Source organism: Globicephala melas, chromosome 4, assembly GCF_963455315.2.
Source record: "Globicephala melas chromosome 4, mGloMel1.2, whole genome shotgun sequence".
In the NCBI taxonomy this organism is placed as follows: domain Eukaryota; kingdom Metazoa; phylum Chordata; class Mammalia; order Artiodactyla; family Delphinidae; genus Globicephala; species Globicephala melas.
Genome location: NC_083317.1, coordinates 45,401,843 through 45,416,615, shown reverse-complemented (window position 1 = coordinate 45,416,615; position 14,773 = coordinate 45,401,843). Strand labels below are relative to the sequence as shown.

Sequence of the window (14,773 nt, the reverse complement as noted above, 5' to 3'; positions counted from 1 at the left end):
CTTCTAGCTTTGTGGTTATTTAGAAAAAAATATTTCCCTTGAAAATTATACTGTGTTAGTAGCATACTGGTTATTGGTTTCCTCTACTTGAAACCTTACTATTTGAATTACTTACAATGGTGATTGATTGAATCTCATAATATCCCCTATTACTCTTGCCTCTGTAACAGACATGCATCATGTTAGTGTAATTAGTATGTATTTAATTAAAATGTTGCCCTTGCCTGTGTACCAATAGTAGGAGTTATTGAAAAACTGAGAAAAAGAAGGTCATTTTGAAAATTGCTTTGGTAGAAACATAATCAAACAAGTGCAAAAATTCCCTCTGTAATATGGAAGGTTGAAATAATGGGAATGGGCCTTTAGCAGTTTACTGTATCTTACACAGATCATTACACAAGGACCATTACATAATAAAGTAGAGTTTGGAAAACCTAATCAGTGACAAAAATTGGAAATGACTGGACTTTCTGAGTCATAAAATTATACTGCATTTGAGGTAAGTGGATTCTACACATCCACCATTCTTGGCTGAAATACTGACCTATAATTGAGAAAGGTTATAAAATTATGAAGACAAATTCAAAATATGGTAAAAGGTTATTTTCTTCCTTCTCAAATTTTGAAAAGAGGGATCAATTCAGGTAAGGTCAAAAGGTTATTTCTAACCACATCATCTATATAAAAAAGTATCCTAAAGCTGAACTCTAATTTTTTTCTTCAGGTAAGTTTCAGAAAGCAATCTAAAGCAAAACTCACTATCATATAAAAGCTTTTGAAAAGTAAGGAGAAAAAAACCCCCAAAACACTGAGGCAGTATTATGTTTTCTACTAAACCTCAAATGAGAAGCTCTCTCATAGTGGTTCTCTTTTTGGGAAACTGAACTAGCTGAGTAGCATATACCTAAATGATACCATACCTAGAAGGCATTTGGGCTTCAAATTACTTCAAGGTGAATCCTTCCTTCCCTCCCTACCTCCCTTCCTCCCTCCCTCCCTTCCTTCCTTCCTTCCTCCCTCCCTTTGTTTCTTTTTCATTCATTCATTCTTTCTTTTTTTTCTAAAACAGCAGCATGTCAGGGAAAAAAACAAAACAAACAAAATCCAAGTCTCCAGTCTTGCATTCAGATAATTAGTTTGAGCTAAGTTGCCTCTCATTTATGTGGTGCTAGTTTTTTTCCTACATATTAGCTCTGTGGGGATTTGATTATTTAATGTTGCCTGCTGTTCATGTTTTGCTTGCATTTTCTTCGGTTAAGCACATTACACAGTGTAAGTGTTGTAAGAACTGCAGTGCCCTTGGTGTCCTCTTTGGAGCCAGTGTAGCTCCTAGCATTACAGTGTACTCCTACTATGTAGTAAACAACAATTATTTTGAACTTGGATGAAAATAACATAGAACATTATCCTGCAATACCTTAAAAAGAAAGAAAAAAATGCTAGAAAACAGCAAGGAACTATGCACCTTCAATGTGCCTGTGACATGTTTCTGGTAATAGGCTAAATATATTGATGATTAGAATTTTATTTTAAGCTACTGCCTTAAATATTTTTAATAAATATAATAAATATAGTACATTTTATAAAATTTTAACATCAAGACAAAAAAATACTGCAGAAAAGATTTATAGTTCCAAACAACAGTGAGTCAATCCACATTCTTTTGCTGACAGGAAACAATGAAAACACTTCTCTTGTGACACAGTGGCATACCTAATTAAAGATGCTTTGATCTCATTACGTAGAGCTTGCGTGGTATGGAGACTCCTTTGAAAATTAGACTTCTATGGTACAGCTCAGAGGGTAAAAGCACGCACTTAGGAGTAAGTAGGGGGCTTCAACTTCAGTTCTATCGTTAACCATCTAGTAATCTTGGGTAAGTTGTTTAAACTTTCTAGAAAGCCTCGTATCTACAAATGGGAGTAAAAAGAGTATCTATCTTAAAGAATTATTTTGAGGATTAAATGAGCCAATATCCTAAAATACTTGGCTCATAATAAATTCAGAAATTGCAAGCTATGATTATTACCATTGATTAATTAAATACCTTCTATGTACCAGGTGCTTTATATATATTATCTTTCACTTTTTCAAATCCTGCAGTTGAGTAATTTGAACCCCATTATAGACAGTATCTCAGAAAGCTGTAACCACTTGCCTAAGATTACATGGCCAGTGAACTGCAGAGCTGAGATTTCAACCCCGATCTTTCTAGCTCTAAAGCAGTGGCTTCTAACTGGGAGTGATTTTTATACCCCATCTCTGACTGGGCAATGTTTGGGGGCAGTTTCGGTTGTCATGACTGGGAGGGTGCTACTCGCACCTAGTGGGTAGAGGCCGGGATTGGTGTGAAAGATGCACAGGACAGCACCCCTGCCCGCACACCACAACAAAGGATTATTTGGTCCAACAATAGTTCTGAGGTTGTGAAACCCTGCTCTAAAGCTCTCATGATCTTTCCACTACACCTGCTGCTGCACTAGAATATAATGATGCACAGTGTTAATATTTTGGTGCCATTTGATACTGCAATAAATAAAACTGCTCTTGAAAACAATGCACAGAAAAGAATACTATAGTATAGCTCTGGCAGCACAACTGCTTTCCTTTGGGGACTTCCTTCCTCACTCCATGTGATTATGGGGAAATTGCCAATCACAGTGCTCCACCCACCTCCGAATGCACATGCTGGTACCTAAACCTTGCTGGGCCGATCATAGTGTCCATTCCCTGGCATGGTTTTGGTTCAGAGTTGGGTAGAGCCCTAACACAGCCAACCAGTCTTCTCTGGGATTGGTGTATGAATTTTCACAGAGAGAAGGTTTCATTCTGCTGAGGTGGCTAAGCTGGAATGCTGAACCCTGGAGCATAAAGAAGAATAAAGCAAAGAAGAAGACCTTTGCAACAGGAGAAAATGAGGTCAATGGACCTAGTGCTTGGGAAGCACTAAAAATCCTGCCGATCCCCGAGATATAGCACTGCTCAACTCCTTCTTAGTCTCATGAATGAAAAAAATTATTTTTACTTAAGTGAGTTCACATTGACTTTCTGTCATTGATAATCAAAAGTACTTTGAATAATAGAGTATGCATGCTTTTTTGGCATATGCTAAAAAGTAGCGATGTTGCATTCACACAATGTCGTTTATATTAAAAAGGAAAAGAAGGCCTGAGGTCTACCCTTGAGGAGTGTACATTCTACTTGGGGGCAGGGGCAAGACTTAGAAATGCCAGAACTTCATCTCCTCGCCTACATACACAGAGGGCTCCTTGGCAGCGGGGGCTGGATTTTCTAGTTCTCCATCCCTATCCACACGCCCAGTGACTGGCATGTGTTCAAACAGTAACGGCTGAAAGGCTAAGCAGATGGCACCTACTGTTATGTTTGGTATGTCTTTTATGGACTAGTCCTGGGTACTCTGTGTTTTCTCATTTCCTTATGTACAGTCCTAATGTACATTACCACTGACCTTTGGGAAAATCATTATATTATTCACGAAAATAGATTATGCAAACTCAGAATTGTTCATTGCAATGAAATATGCCACAGTCTGCAGAATGGAGGGACTATTTCATGAAAACTATCTGAAATTTCCTAAACTCATTTAAAATCCTAAAGCATGTTAACATTCCATATTTAACTAAGCCCATAAATTAAACTCACCAAAATGTAATAAAAATATAAAATATTAAAACAGAGCATAGTTGAATTTTTACTGTCTAAAAATGACTTTCCTTATTTAAAATACTCCTTGGTTGCATAAAGTCAAACACAAGACTGAACTTTGATCAAACATGTGAAATGCAGGACAAACAGGAAATAAGTCACATTTGGAGAGAGCAGCTTGGAAAGTTTTGATTAAGCTATTTCTGCTTCTAAACAGAAATTCCGGTTTCAGGATCTGTCACAGATACGCTGACTTCCAATATGTTAAGCTAAACAGAATTTCAACTCTACTGCAGCAGCAAAAAATATTCACAAGATACATAAAAGATTTTAGCTCTTCGGACTTTCCTCTCCTCTTGTATTGATCTGAGGACCTAGAGGGTTTGGCTTTTTATTTATTTTCCCCAGAACTTTTTGTTCTCCTCTTTTCAGATTCTTGCTTGCATATTCTTTGGTAGCTACTCAAAGACCATGAAAATAACCAGCTTAGTCCTTACCTGGTCCTTGAAGAACAACCAAGCTCTGGGCGGAGGAAGCATTCAGCCTTGTGCTGTGGGCAATGGCAACCCTGAATGAATGAGGATGGGCTTAATGTCCAGGGGTCTATTCCTGGCTGCAGCAACTTCTTCTGATTCCAGATATAGTCTTTGTGGCCAAATGAGGTTTAATAGACAGAATGGCTCTGTAAATGGTCATCTTGGACACAGATCATCAACACACACGGCCAGAATGGCTGGGTGAACTGTTGGGCACGATCCATGAAGGGAGGAGTTGACAACAGGGTTTGGACTACTCTAGGCAACAGTTAAGAACAATTTACATGGGGGTCTGTGTTGGAAACTACACATGTGGGCTTTTTCTTTCAGAGGCTGCTCTCCTAGAAAATCTGTCTTGCAGTCTGGTATCTTCACCTGTACATGCTCTGCTCTGTGGAAGTCCTATCGGATTTCTTGTATCTCCACAGAGATTCCTAAACTTGAGAAAAGAACAATCTGAATCATTCCTTTGCTGAGACAAGTATGATAAAACTATTTCTCCAGAGATTATAAAACCATAGCACGTTACTGTTAAAAGGGATATTAAAAATCACTTAACCTAGTCCTTTCATTGTATTTATTGGTCATGAAACTGAGGCACTTTCATTGTTGAATTATATCTACATAGCCATGGCCGTGGTTACCAAATTGGTGGTACAATGTACCCCAGGTGGCAAGATGATAATCCAGGAGGCAGGAAAAATAATAGAACTTCTCTTTATGTTTATTTGTCTCATCCTATTGTAAGAAAGACTATTTATGCATGTCTAATAAGAATGACTATGACTTTTATGGCCATAATGAAATGACTGTTACAAATGTATTTGGCAATATATATAATATATTTAAAATCAACACCCTAGCATTTCTTATCCTCCTTTCTTGCTTTTTTCCCCCAAAGCAGTGATTATCAGGTTACATATTATATATTTTACTGATTTACTTAAAGTCTGTTTCCCTCTTGCTAGAATATAAACTCAATGAGGGCAAGAAATCACTGGCCCATAGACTGTGAACTAAACCACCATGAAAGAGGTAGTTCTCCCCTCTTCTCCTTGCCCATAACATCTTCTAAAAGGTTATTAGAATTGTCTTCTAATATCACTGTCAAATCACTTACTATGTGGTTCTAGGGAAATCATGTCACTTCTCTAAGCCTCAGTTTCATAACCAAGTTCAACTCGGGTTGGACTAGATAATCTTTATGGTCCCTTCCAGGTGTAACACTTGTTTTCTGTTGTATCTCCGCTTCCTGAAACAGAGAAGGCACCCAATGAATATTTTTTAATGAAAAATGAATATATTAGTAGGTAGTACTTGTATACAATGTGCAAATAAGTATACATGTGTCAGTTGTGAATGCTCAAGAACTTTTTACTGGCAAGGATGTATTATTAGTAAAGTTTGGAGTCCTCTGAGTTAGGCAATTTTTTATTTTACGTCTGTCAGGAAACAGGTTAAGACAAGGATTAATGGAGTACCAGTTAAGGAGGGTACTTGACCCGAGGGCTCTTCTGTGCAGTGAAGACTTTAACTCATCTGGAGGAGGACGTTTTATTCTAGAGATTTGCTTCAATGGCCTATTTTAGTCAGGTCAAATTAGGACAGGCAGGCAAGCATTATCTTGGGTTAAGAGTGGAGCAGGAACTATGGTGACTGAATCCAGGGCTTCTATTACCTTGGATAACTGGTGAAAGAAAGATGAGTTCTTCAGGGAGAGAAGGGACGAATTTCTGCTTCTGGGATTCAATTTTAAGAAGAGCTGGAGAGGTGGTCACAAGTTGCCCCAAACAAGGCCCAGAGACAGGAAAGAGCAACGAGCTCCTGCAAATAAAATTCCCTGAAAGACAGTAAACTCTAGGCAAATGGTCTGGATCCAAAAAGTCTAAGTGTTGGCAGTGGAGGAAAGGCTGCTGATTATGGCATACTCTGTACTTAAGGGCAAATGTTCTGCAGGACCAAGCCACCTGGCTTTGTGTTTTGATGATGTGCTTTAAAGAGCAAGATTGAGCAGTGTTTTATGACCTTGAACTTGCTGCCATGTAGGTTTCTGGACCTGGTATCCTCTGCAGAGTCAGTAGGCACCCACAGGACTGAGCAGGACTCAGCTTCTAAAGTAACACTCCAAGGCAGGGAGAAACAATAGCCATGGTGAGCTAATCAAAACCCAGTCTTCTCTGTGTCTGGCATTCAAAAGGGATAGACCTTCTCTGTCACTGAACAAACCCTTAAGATACTTGGATAACTTGAGGCGGGGGTAAAGTAATGAGTGTGAGGTGTGGAGGGGAGGCTGAAGCAATTGAATGGAAAACAGAGAAGAGATGTGACAGGAGTTGACCGTGTTTAGGGATTTTTCTATAGCCATATAGTCTTTGTTTCCCCTTATGAACATTCAGAAACCCAGTAGAGCTGACTTCCCATTGCCATTGTCTCAGAAACCATTCGATACTTGGAGGAAGCAAACGAGTAGACAAAGTCTCAATTCTGGGATGAGGGAGTGGGATATTAAAATATATTTGCAGCTCTGACAGCACGTTTACTTGCATTGTCAGGATCCTAGCATATTTTGACTACCGTCTCTACTACCTTGGACAGTCCATAGAGGTCAAATGTGTGTTAACTATCCTGTTCTATAGTATTATTAGCCACCAAGGTAATTTTTACAGATAAAACGGAAACAAAACAGATTGCAAAGAGGGTCATGTATCTCAAAAGAACCATACGACATGACTCATATTGATAATACATTGCCTGAAAGCATTCAATCTTTTTCTACTAAGGGATATCTAGTCTAAATTAGTTTGCCCTTTACAGTGGTACATTAAATTGCTCTAAGGAAGAAATGAAAAGTAAACATTATTCACTGTTTTTTGTTTTAGGCCCAGGCTATTGCATAAGCACAGTCACACTACCTTAGAGTGATATATGTGGAAGTATCAGATGTAAGACACAGATCAGGTACTTACGTGACAAAGTCCATCAGCTGGCCCTTATGACACCAGATACAGCTCAGAGTGAAAGGCTGCCACAGACCCTGACAACTCTCAGGAAGATAAGGGCTAATTTGAGTGAGGGCAAAAGGCATATTTCCCCATCAATGCTAATATGTCTGCATTCATAAAACGGCAGTTTAACTATGGGTGGCACTTACGTCTTGGTTAGACATTTCCCAGTAAGGTCTCTCTCCATAGGACATGACCTCCCACATGACAATGCCATAGCTCCATGCATCACTTGCCGAGGAGAATTTTCTGTAGGCAATAGCTTCTGGGGCTGTCCACCTTATGGGTATTTTCCCACCCTGGAAAACAAATTGGAGACTTTTTCAGTTGGGTCACAAGTGTATTAAAGATTGAAGTGGCATTGCAATTAAATATATTTTATTAGAAAGACCTAAACACTGCACTGGCATTTTAAATAAAAAGAAACCAGAATAATGTTAAAATGTCAGAAATATATTTTCTATAATAGTTATTCAGTGAAAACAGCTTTAATGAGAAAGAAGTCACACTTCAGAAATATTTTATTTCATTCATTAGAGAAATTTATTTTCACTTTAGAATCACACAATTAAATTCACTATCATGCCATTTGAAGAATGTTCCAGATTATAGGACATTAAAGCTAAATATCATTCAACATTCATTAAACATTGTATTGCATGTATAAATAATAATGATAATAAGTTCTAACTTAATTGAAGTCAAATGGTTAAATACAGAATTGAGACTTTTCTCTAAACAATTTAACGTTTATCAGAACTTTATTTCCTTTCCCTTTTGCTCTTTTTCATCTGCTACGATTACGTTTCTTTGAAATTTAAAAATCCTTGAACATTATACAAAAGCCCCTGAAAAAGATATCTTCCTTAGAACTCTTTAGTCTATATTCTTGTTCTATGGTCAAGTTAACATTTGAACATATTAAAGAGACTAAATTGCATGAATTTAGTCTATACTGTTCAGGTACTAAAGTCTGCTATTGCGTTATACTTATTTTTTATCAACACATTACATTTTATCTCTCAAAACACTCTATAAGTCCCTTCTTACTGTAATGACAGGAATAAAACTATTTACGCATTTGATTTACAATTTTTGAAATCTGCAGCTCTGAACAGCAAGTTGAGCGAAGGAGAGCAACCCTGGCGCCACTAGATGGCGGAAGAGTACAACGAGCGGCTCCCAGACGGCGGTCTCCTACCGCGCGGAGAGGGCTTCTGTTCCCAGCAAATGATTTTCGACAGTCAGAAAACCCACCACGATGGAATTGTTTCATCATTATCATCACTTTCAGGACCACAATCATCTGATCACCCGCTGTGCTCAAAGTCTGGTGTTAGGGTGAGTGGGGTGGAGGGAAATAAAGGGTGCATTCTCTGGCCCTTGAGGAATTTAGGGCGAACATCTTTTAAGAGGGAGCCGTTAATCGAGTAACCGAAACACTACTTATTTAGTAATCTAAACGCCACTTACTTGAAGGGAAAAGAGATTCACCCGAAATAGGAATAATTCGGTTTCACAAGGCAAATGAGAACATTAACAGAACCTCACTTTAAAGACTTGTGGCAAGGAATTCTTAAAAGGAACCTTGGGGGAAAATACCTTGAATTCAGTCCCCTCTTTTTACAGGTGAGCTGACTGAGCCCAAGGTTTAGAGATTTAGAGACTCTTCCCCACACTGTTAAGCACATAGTGTCAACTAATGTTATCATAGTAGTATTGTGGAACATTGATATAAAGATGCAAATATTTCAGCATGGGGGGAAAAGTTGGGCCAAACTAACTTTCATGTTTTAACACAGAGTATCTATAACCGTATAGCACAGTAGTATAACAGAAGGGAGCCTGAAACCTGGGGTTTTCACCTTTTGGGGCAGCACCAAATTAAGAGCAGGAAGTTAAATTTGCAAAGTTGGTGATGGAAGTTTAAGAGGGTGGTGAGTCCGGGAAGGGGAGAATTCATTCTTAAACCCGAAGTAGAGTTGCCAGATAAAATATAGGACCCACAGTTAAATTTGAATTTCAGATAAATAACAAATACATTTTTTTGTGTATTAGTATGTCCCATAGAGGAATTATTTTTTGGTATAAGTACATCCCAAATATTGCACGAGACATATTCATACTAAAAAGATATTCATTGTTTACCTGCAATTCAAATTTAACTGGGCATCCTATATATATATATATATATATATATATATATTTTTTTTTTTTTTTTTTTTTTTTTTTTTGCGGTACGCGGGCCTCTCACTGCTGTGGCCTCTCCCGTTGCAGAGCACAGGCTCCAGACGCGCAGGATCAGCGGCCACGGCTCACAGGCCCAGCCGCTCCGCAGCATGTGGGATCCTCCTGGACCGGGGCACGAACCCGTGTCCCCTACATCGGCAGGCGGACTCTCAACCACTGCGCCACCAGGGAAGCCCCGGACATCCTGTATTTTTATTTACTACACTTGTTAACCCTTAACCCAGGGCATTAAAAAAATTCAGAAATGGGAACATGGTAAATGATCCAACAGAACACAGTGTTCTGAAAAAACTAGGTGGTCTATGCCGCAGGAGGGACAAGGCTATTCCGACTTGTGTTCGTGCACTCGCACCGCAGCAGCCTTTGTTTTAGTGTGTGTTGTGGCTGAAGCTCCTTGGGCTTGTGGCCCTGCTTTCTGAAGCCACTTAAGTCAGGCTCAGGCTTCTTTCAAATATGGAAGCCACACTTCCAGAGAATAAATACCAAATCTGTAAATGTGACCTCAGAGCTGATGCAAGAGCAGCAGTCTCATCGAGCATTTCTGAATCTGGATATTTCTTGGTCTCTTCTGGCAAACAGTACGTGGAAGTGTGACTTGCTAGTCTGCTGGGCTCTTCCTTTGCTAAATAAATCTTTGTGAGTTCTATTGAGACAGGCTAAAGAACGGAGTTCAGGGTTATTTTATGTGCATTCACTTATAAATGACATCTCATATAAATGAGTCACATATAAATTTATATTTCCTATAACTAGGTATCGCATATAAATGATAACTTTATCACTTTCCTTCCTAAGATTTTACTTTTTTCCTCAAGGGGAATATATTACAGAATGTTTGATTAATAAGCATTGCTACATGTTATGGACTGAATTGTGTTCCCCCCAGAATTCATATGTTGAAGCACTAACCTTCCATGTGACTGCAATCTGGAGCTAGGGCCTTTGAAGAGGTAATAAAATAAAATGAGGTCACGAGGGTGGGCCCTAATCCAATATGACTGGTGTCTTTCTTAGAAAGTGAAGAGACACCAGAGGTGTGCAGCACAGGGAAAAGGCCGTGTGAGGACACAGCAAGAAAGTGACCACCTGCAAGCCAAACAGAGAAGTCTCAGGAGAAGCCCAAACTGCTGATACCCTGAATTTGGATGTCCAGACTCCATAACTGTGAAAAATAAATTTTTATTATTTGAGCCACACAGTCTATGGTATTTTGTTATGACATCCCTAACAGACTAATACACTACCCCCATTAAAAAAATGAAAATTTTTTCCCTAAGTTGAGCAACAATGCAAAAAGGACGGTACATCTTTATTTCAGATTTTTTCCCCAAGTGTCATATTGTAATGGAAAGTGTGAGTTAGAATAAATCTTAAAATATTAAGTATGAAAAATTGGCACAGAAGTTTTAATGTAGGAGATACTATTCTCATTAAGAAAAACGCATGGTAACATGAACCTGACAGTATGCACAAACTGCAATAATTCTGAGCATATATGGGATGGAGATAAGAAAGCATTCAAATTTTTTTTCTAATGGGAGGATCTATACTAGGTATAGTTTATATCTAAGTGCAAGATGAGACAGAAAGGAAGATGTACTTGAGATTACTGTATGGTCTGTACTGTCTTTCCTACTTTAGAGGAAACTCCCACTTTAGTTCTTTAAAAAAAATTTTTTTTTTTTAATTGAATGGACCAACAAACTCCTGTGGCTTTATCTCATCTACTTATTTTTGCCCATGATCTTGAATCATAGACAGAGGTAATGCACTAAGGTACTTCTTTTTTTCTCAAAGCGTTAACCACCAGATGTTTGTTTCAGGTTTCAGGAATGAACAAATAGTACTTTAAGTTTGAAATCACAATCATTGTAACATTACATGTTGCTTTGCCATATGTTTGTGAGAAAAAAGAAGTTACCAAAGATGCTAATCAAAATGGCTGAATGTAACTCAAAAGTCTTCTCAGTTACTAATACCTCCCTTATGCAGCAAGCTTAATCACTTAGGGAACAAAGGAGAAACAGGAAGTAAGCAAACTGGATATCACTACTGAGAAGTTTGTTAGCAAACCTTTTTTCTGTTTTTCAAGTCATATCCAGAGCTTGATTTCTAATAACTAGGTAGGGAGATTGTAGCAGAAAAAGTGCTAAAGGGGAAACCAGGAGCCCTGTGTGCCTGTAAACTCTATACCCCTCATGGAGTTGTATTATAGTTGTGTTTAACTCACATCTGAGTTTTAGAACTTAATCCTCTAATCTTCAGCAGAGGGAACAATCAATTGAAATATAGTAAGGTTACAGAGGCTTAATACTAAAACCAAATGGAAAAATTCCATTGAGAAAGAAGAACACAATAAAAATCTCATTTCTCATTCAATGGATTTGATGGTTATCTTAAAGGCAAATGTTTTGAATAGACACCAATTTGCCAACAGACTTTCCTTTTATTTTCTCCATCTATTGCTGTAGTACCCAAACTCCAATGAGTATAAAAATTATAGTACAGAAAACATATATACCATGCTTAAAGATTAGTTTAAGGAATTTCTAATGGCAATTTTGACTAAATGATGTTTTTCCTTATGGGCTTTAAATTCTAAGTGAGATGCAGCTCTACCATAATCCATTGAGTGACCATGGGCAAGTCTTAACTCTGAGTCTTCTATTTGAGATATGCAGAATGAAGGGACATGATTCAATGATCATAAAATAGTAAACTGTAATGAGTTTTAATATTTGCCTACAGTGTCTCAGCTCAGATTATATTGTAAGGAGATAGGCCATATGAGTTGGTACCTAAACTGTGTGAACAGATAGCCTTATGACAGATAGCAAAGGAGACAAGGACACTCTTATATATCCCAGGTCAATGGTCACAGTGATCATCTTGAGTGGTAAGGAAGAGTTAAAATAACCACTTTTGTTTAAGAAGGCAACAGCATGGATAATACCTTTTAGGAAGGTATGGGATGGAACCAATATATTGCCTTTTTCCCTTTTTTTTTTTTTAACTCTTAATAGGTTAAAATACTGTTAATGAGTAACCATTAGTTATTTGGAAAACTCATTATGAGGAAACTTAGTGAAAGGGGCATTAATGTGTTTCCTGAAAGATCACTTTACATTATACTTTCTTGTCAGTGGGATTATCTGTGGCAGAGTGGCCTGGGAGTGCTAGTGGGGGTATCAGCATTTTGGGGTATTCTGCCTCAATTTGTTATGGTGTCCTGGGAAGCCATAGCAAATCACAGAAAGATCTCACAACAGAGTAGTTTTACAAACAACTCTCATTAAGGGGATATTCTTCTTTCTCTTGAGAATTACTGATCTTGAGAAATAAACCCGTCTCTGAGCATCTCTTTGTTGTTTGTATTCCCAAATCAACAAATTAAAATATTATAATGCACAGATATTATCTGGTGCAAATCTTTTAAAATGACATCCCCACCCCCTCTCAGAGGGGCATGGACTCTCCTCCTTCACTGAAATTTGCTGATGTAGGGCAACTTTGGTACTTTGTGAAGTTTTATGCTCTTCTGAAATATGGGGATAATATCTGTCCTTCCTTGAAGAAATACTGAGGACCATGATGCAATGAATTCTTTTGTAAAGAAGAAAGCTTCTCATATTTTGGCTTCTAGGTATAATTTATTAAGGGAATTAAATGAGATAGTACAAATGAAGCATCTCTTAGCTGTCAAAACATGGTAGGCACTCAGCAAATATTATTTGTCTCCTTAATTCATGTATTTAAATTTGTCTTATTTTTGGACCTGCTTGGCTTCCAGCCCAGACCAGCGTCCCAGTTCACTCATCTCGAGTCACTGAGCCATCCCCTACAGTGTCCAGGCTCAGGGGTGATCTTCTCAAACCAGAGGCATCAATTCTGCTGAGGGACAGGCTCTGACTCGGTTCCTATAATTTAGACCCTGTCTTGTGCAGTTTGAGGAAATCTGTGTATCTTGGTCCAGTGAGTTTGGTCCCATGTCTACTTTCCTGCTATTGCCCCACCAGTGACCTTCCAAGACTGAAGACATACCTCATTCCTCTTATTCTTTCATAGGTAGAATTCTGTCATCAAAGAACATTATCCATGGCTGAACATTATCTACGGCACCCAGATTTCTGCCTACAGATGGACCTGCCTGATAATGATTCTCTCTGGATTTCTTTCCTTTTCCTGGGTGTTTCTCTTCTCTTTGTAGGTACAAAAAGGTACAAACCTTTTCCCTCAAAAATGCACATGTAGATACACACAAGACTTTGCATCAGTATCATGGGATTCATAGGTGTTAGACTGAGATACTTTTGCTATAAGCAAAAGACTCTTTTTGGCATAGTATTTTTAAAATGTTAAGTCATTGGTTAAAAATAACCAATTTTTATAGGATAACCAGTACTGTAGAAATCTATGGTAACTAGCATTGTTTTAGGCCACAAACATATGAAATACACCCTTTTAACATTTGTACGTAAAACAAAGACTTCTGAACAGTTGTTTCTTGTTCCTGTGTGGGTATTCACTGAGGTCTCAGGGTCTTGGATTTTATGAATCCAGAACTCACAAACTGTTTGACCTTAGCTGAAATAGGCCTGCAGTTAGGTATTTCATGGCTAAGTCTTTTTTCAAGTGAATCTAAATGCCTTTAGACAGGCCATGGGCTCTCCAGAGCACCACCACGCCACTCTACTATGTCACCAAGTCTTTCATCAGACACACTTGACCTATTTCCAGTGTCCTCCTGGCTCCTGCAGGCACTGCGGTTCCCCCGGCCCTACTCTAACTTTAACCCAATCTCCCTGTTCTGATTATGAAACAGTTATCTACTTCTGAAATTTACTTACACCGTGTTTTTCATAAGGAATAGGGCAGGTGAGAAATGACTTCAAATAAACATGAGTAGCTAACTCCTCGTCAGCTTCGTTTTCCACTCTCTAAAAAAAATTCTTAACTATGGAAAGACTTTCTCGTTTTTCTTGCCTCACACCATCTACCTAAAACTGCAGTCCATTTTATTCACTGTCTAAATGTATAAACAGCTCAGTGAATGCTAATTTTTTTTGTTCCTTTAATGCAGTGGTGCTTATCGTGCTGCTCAAAGCCTCAAGAATTAGAATCCTTTACCTGCTTTCTCTTAAATTGCTCCCTAAAATAATTCACTGCCCTCTATTTCTCAGTACCCTCTTTCGATGAGACTATAGATGCTACATCATTAAGTGAATAACACTATTCTGGGGGATATCTGTTAAATTAGATTTTCTTCTCCATTTTATAAGGTAGATGAAGTAGGACACAATGTTACTATTGTGTGAGAAT

The 14,773-nt window shown here is 38.2% G+C and overlaps 1 protein-coding gene across 8 annotated transcripts in view; it reads right to left on the bottom strand.

The window, feature by feature from the left end:
* Positions 1 to 14,773, bottom strand: part of EPHA6 (EPH receptor A6) — an 867,394-nt gene that overhangs the window by 42,644 nt on the left and 809,977 nt on the right. For all 8 annotated transcript variants that reach the window (XM_060297939.1, XM_060297942.1, XM_060297943.1 and 5 more), the window contains one exon: positions 7,354 to 7,503. In XM_060297939.1, the coding sequence (XP_060153922.1) occupies positions 7,354 to 7,503 (150 nt within the window). The remainder of the gene's footprint in view (positions 1 to 7,353; positions 7,504 to 14,773) is intronic.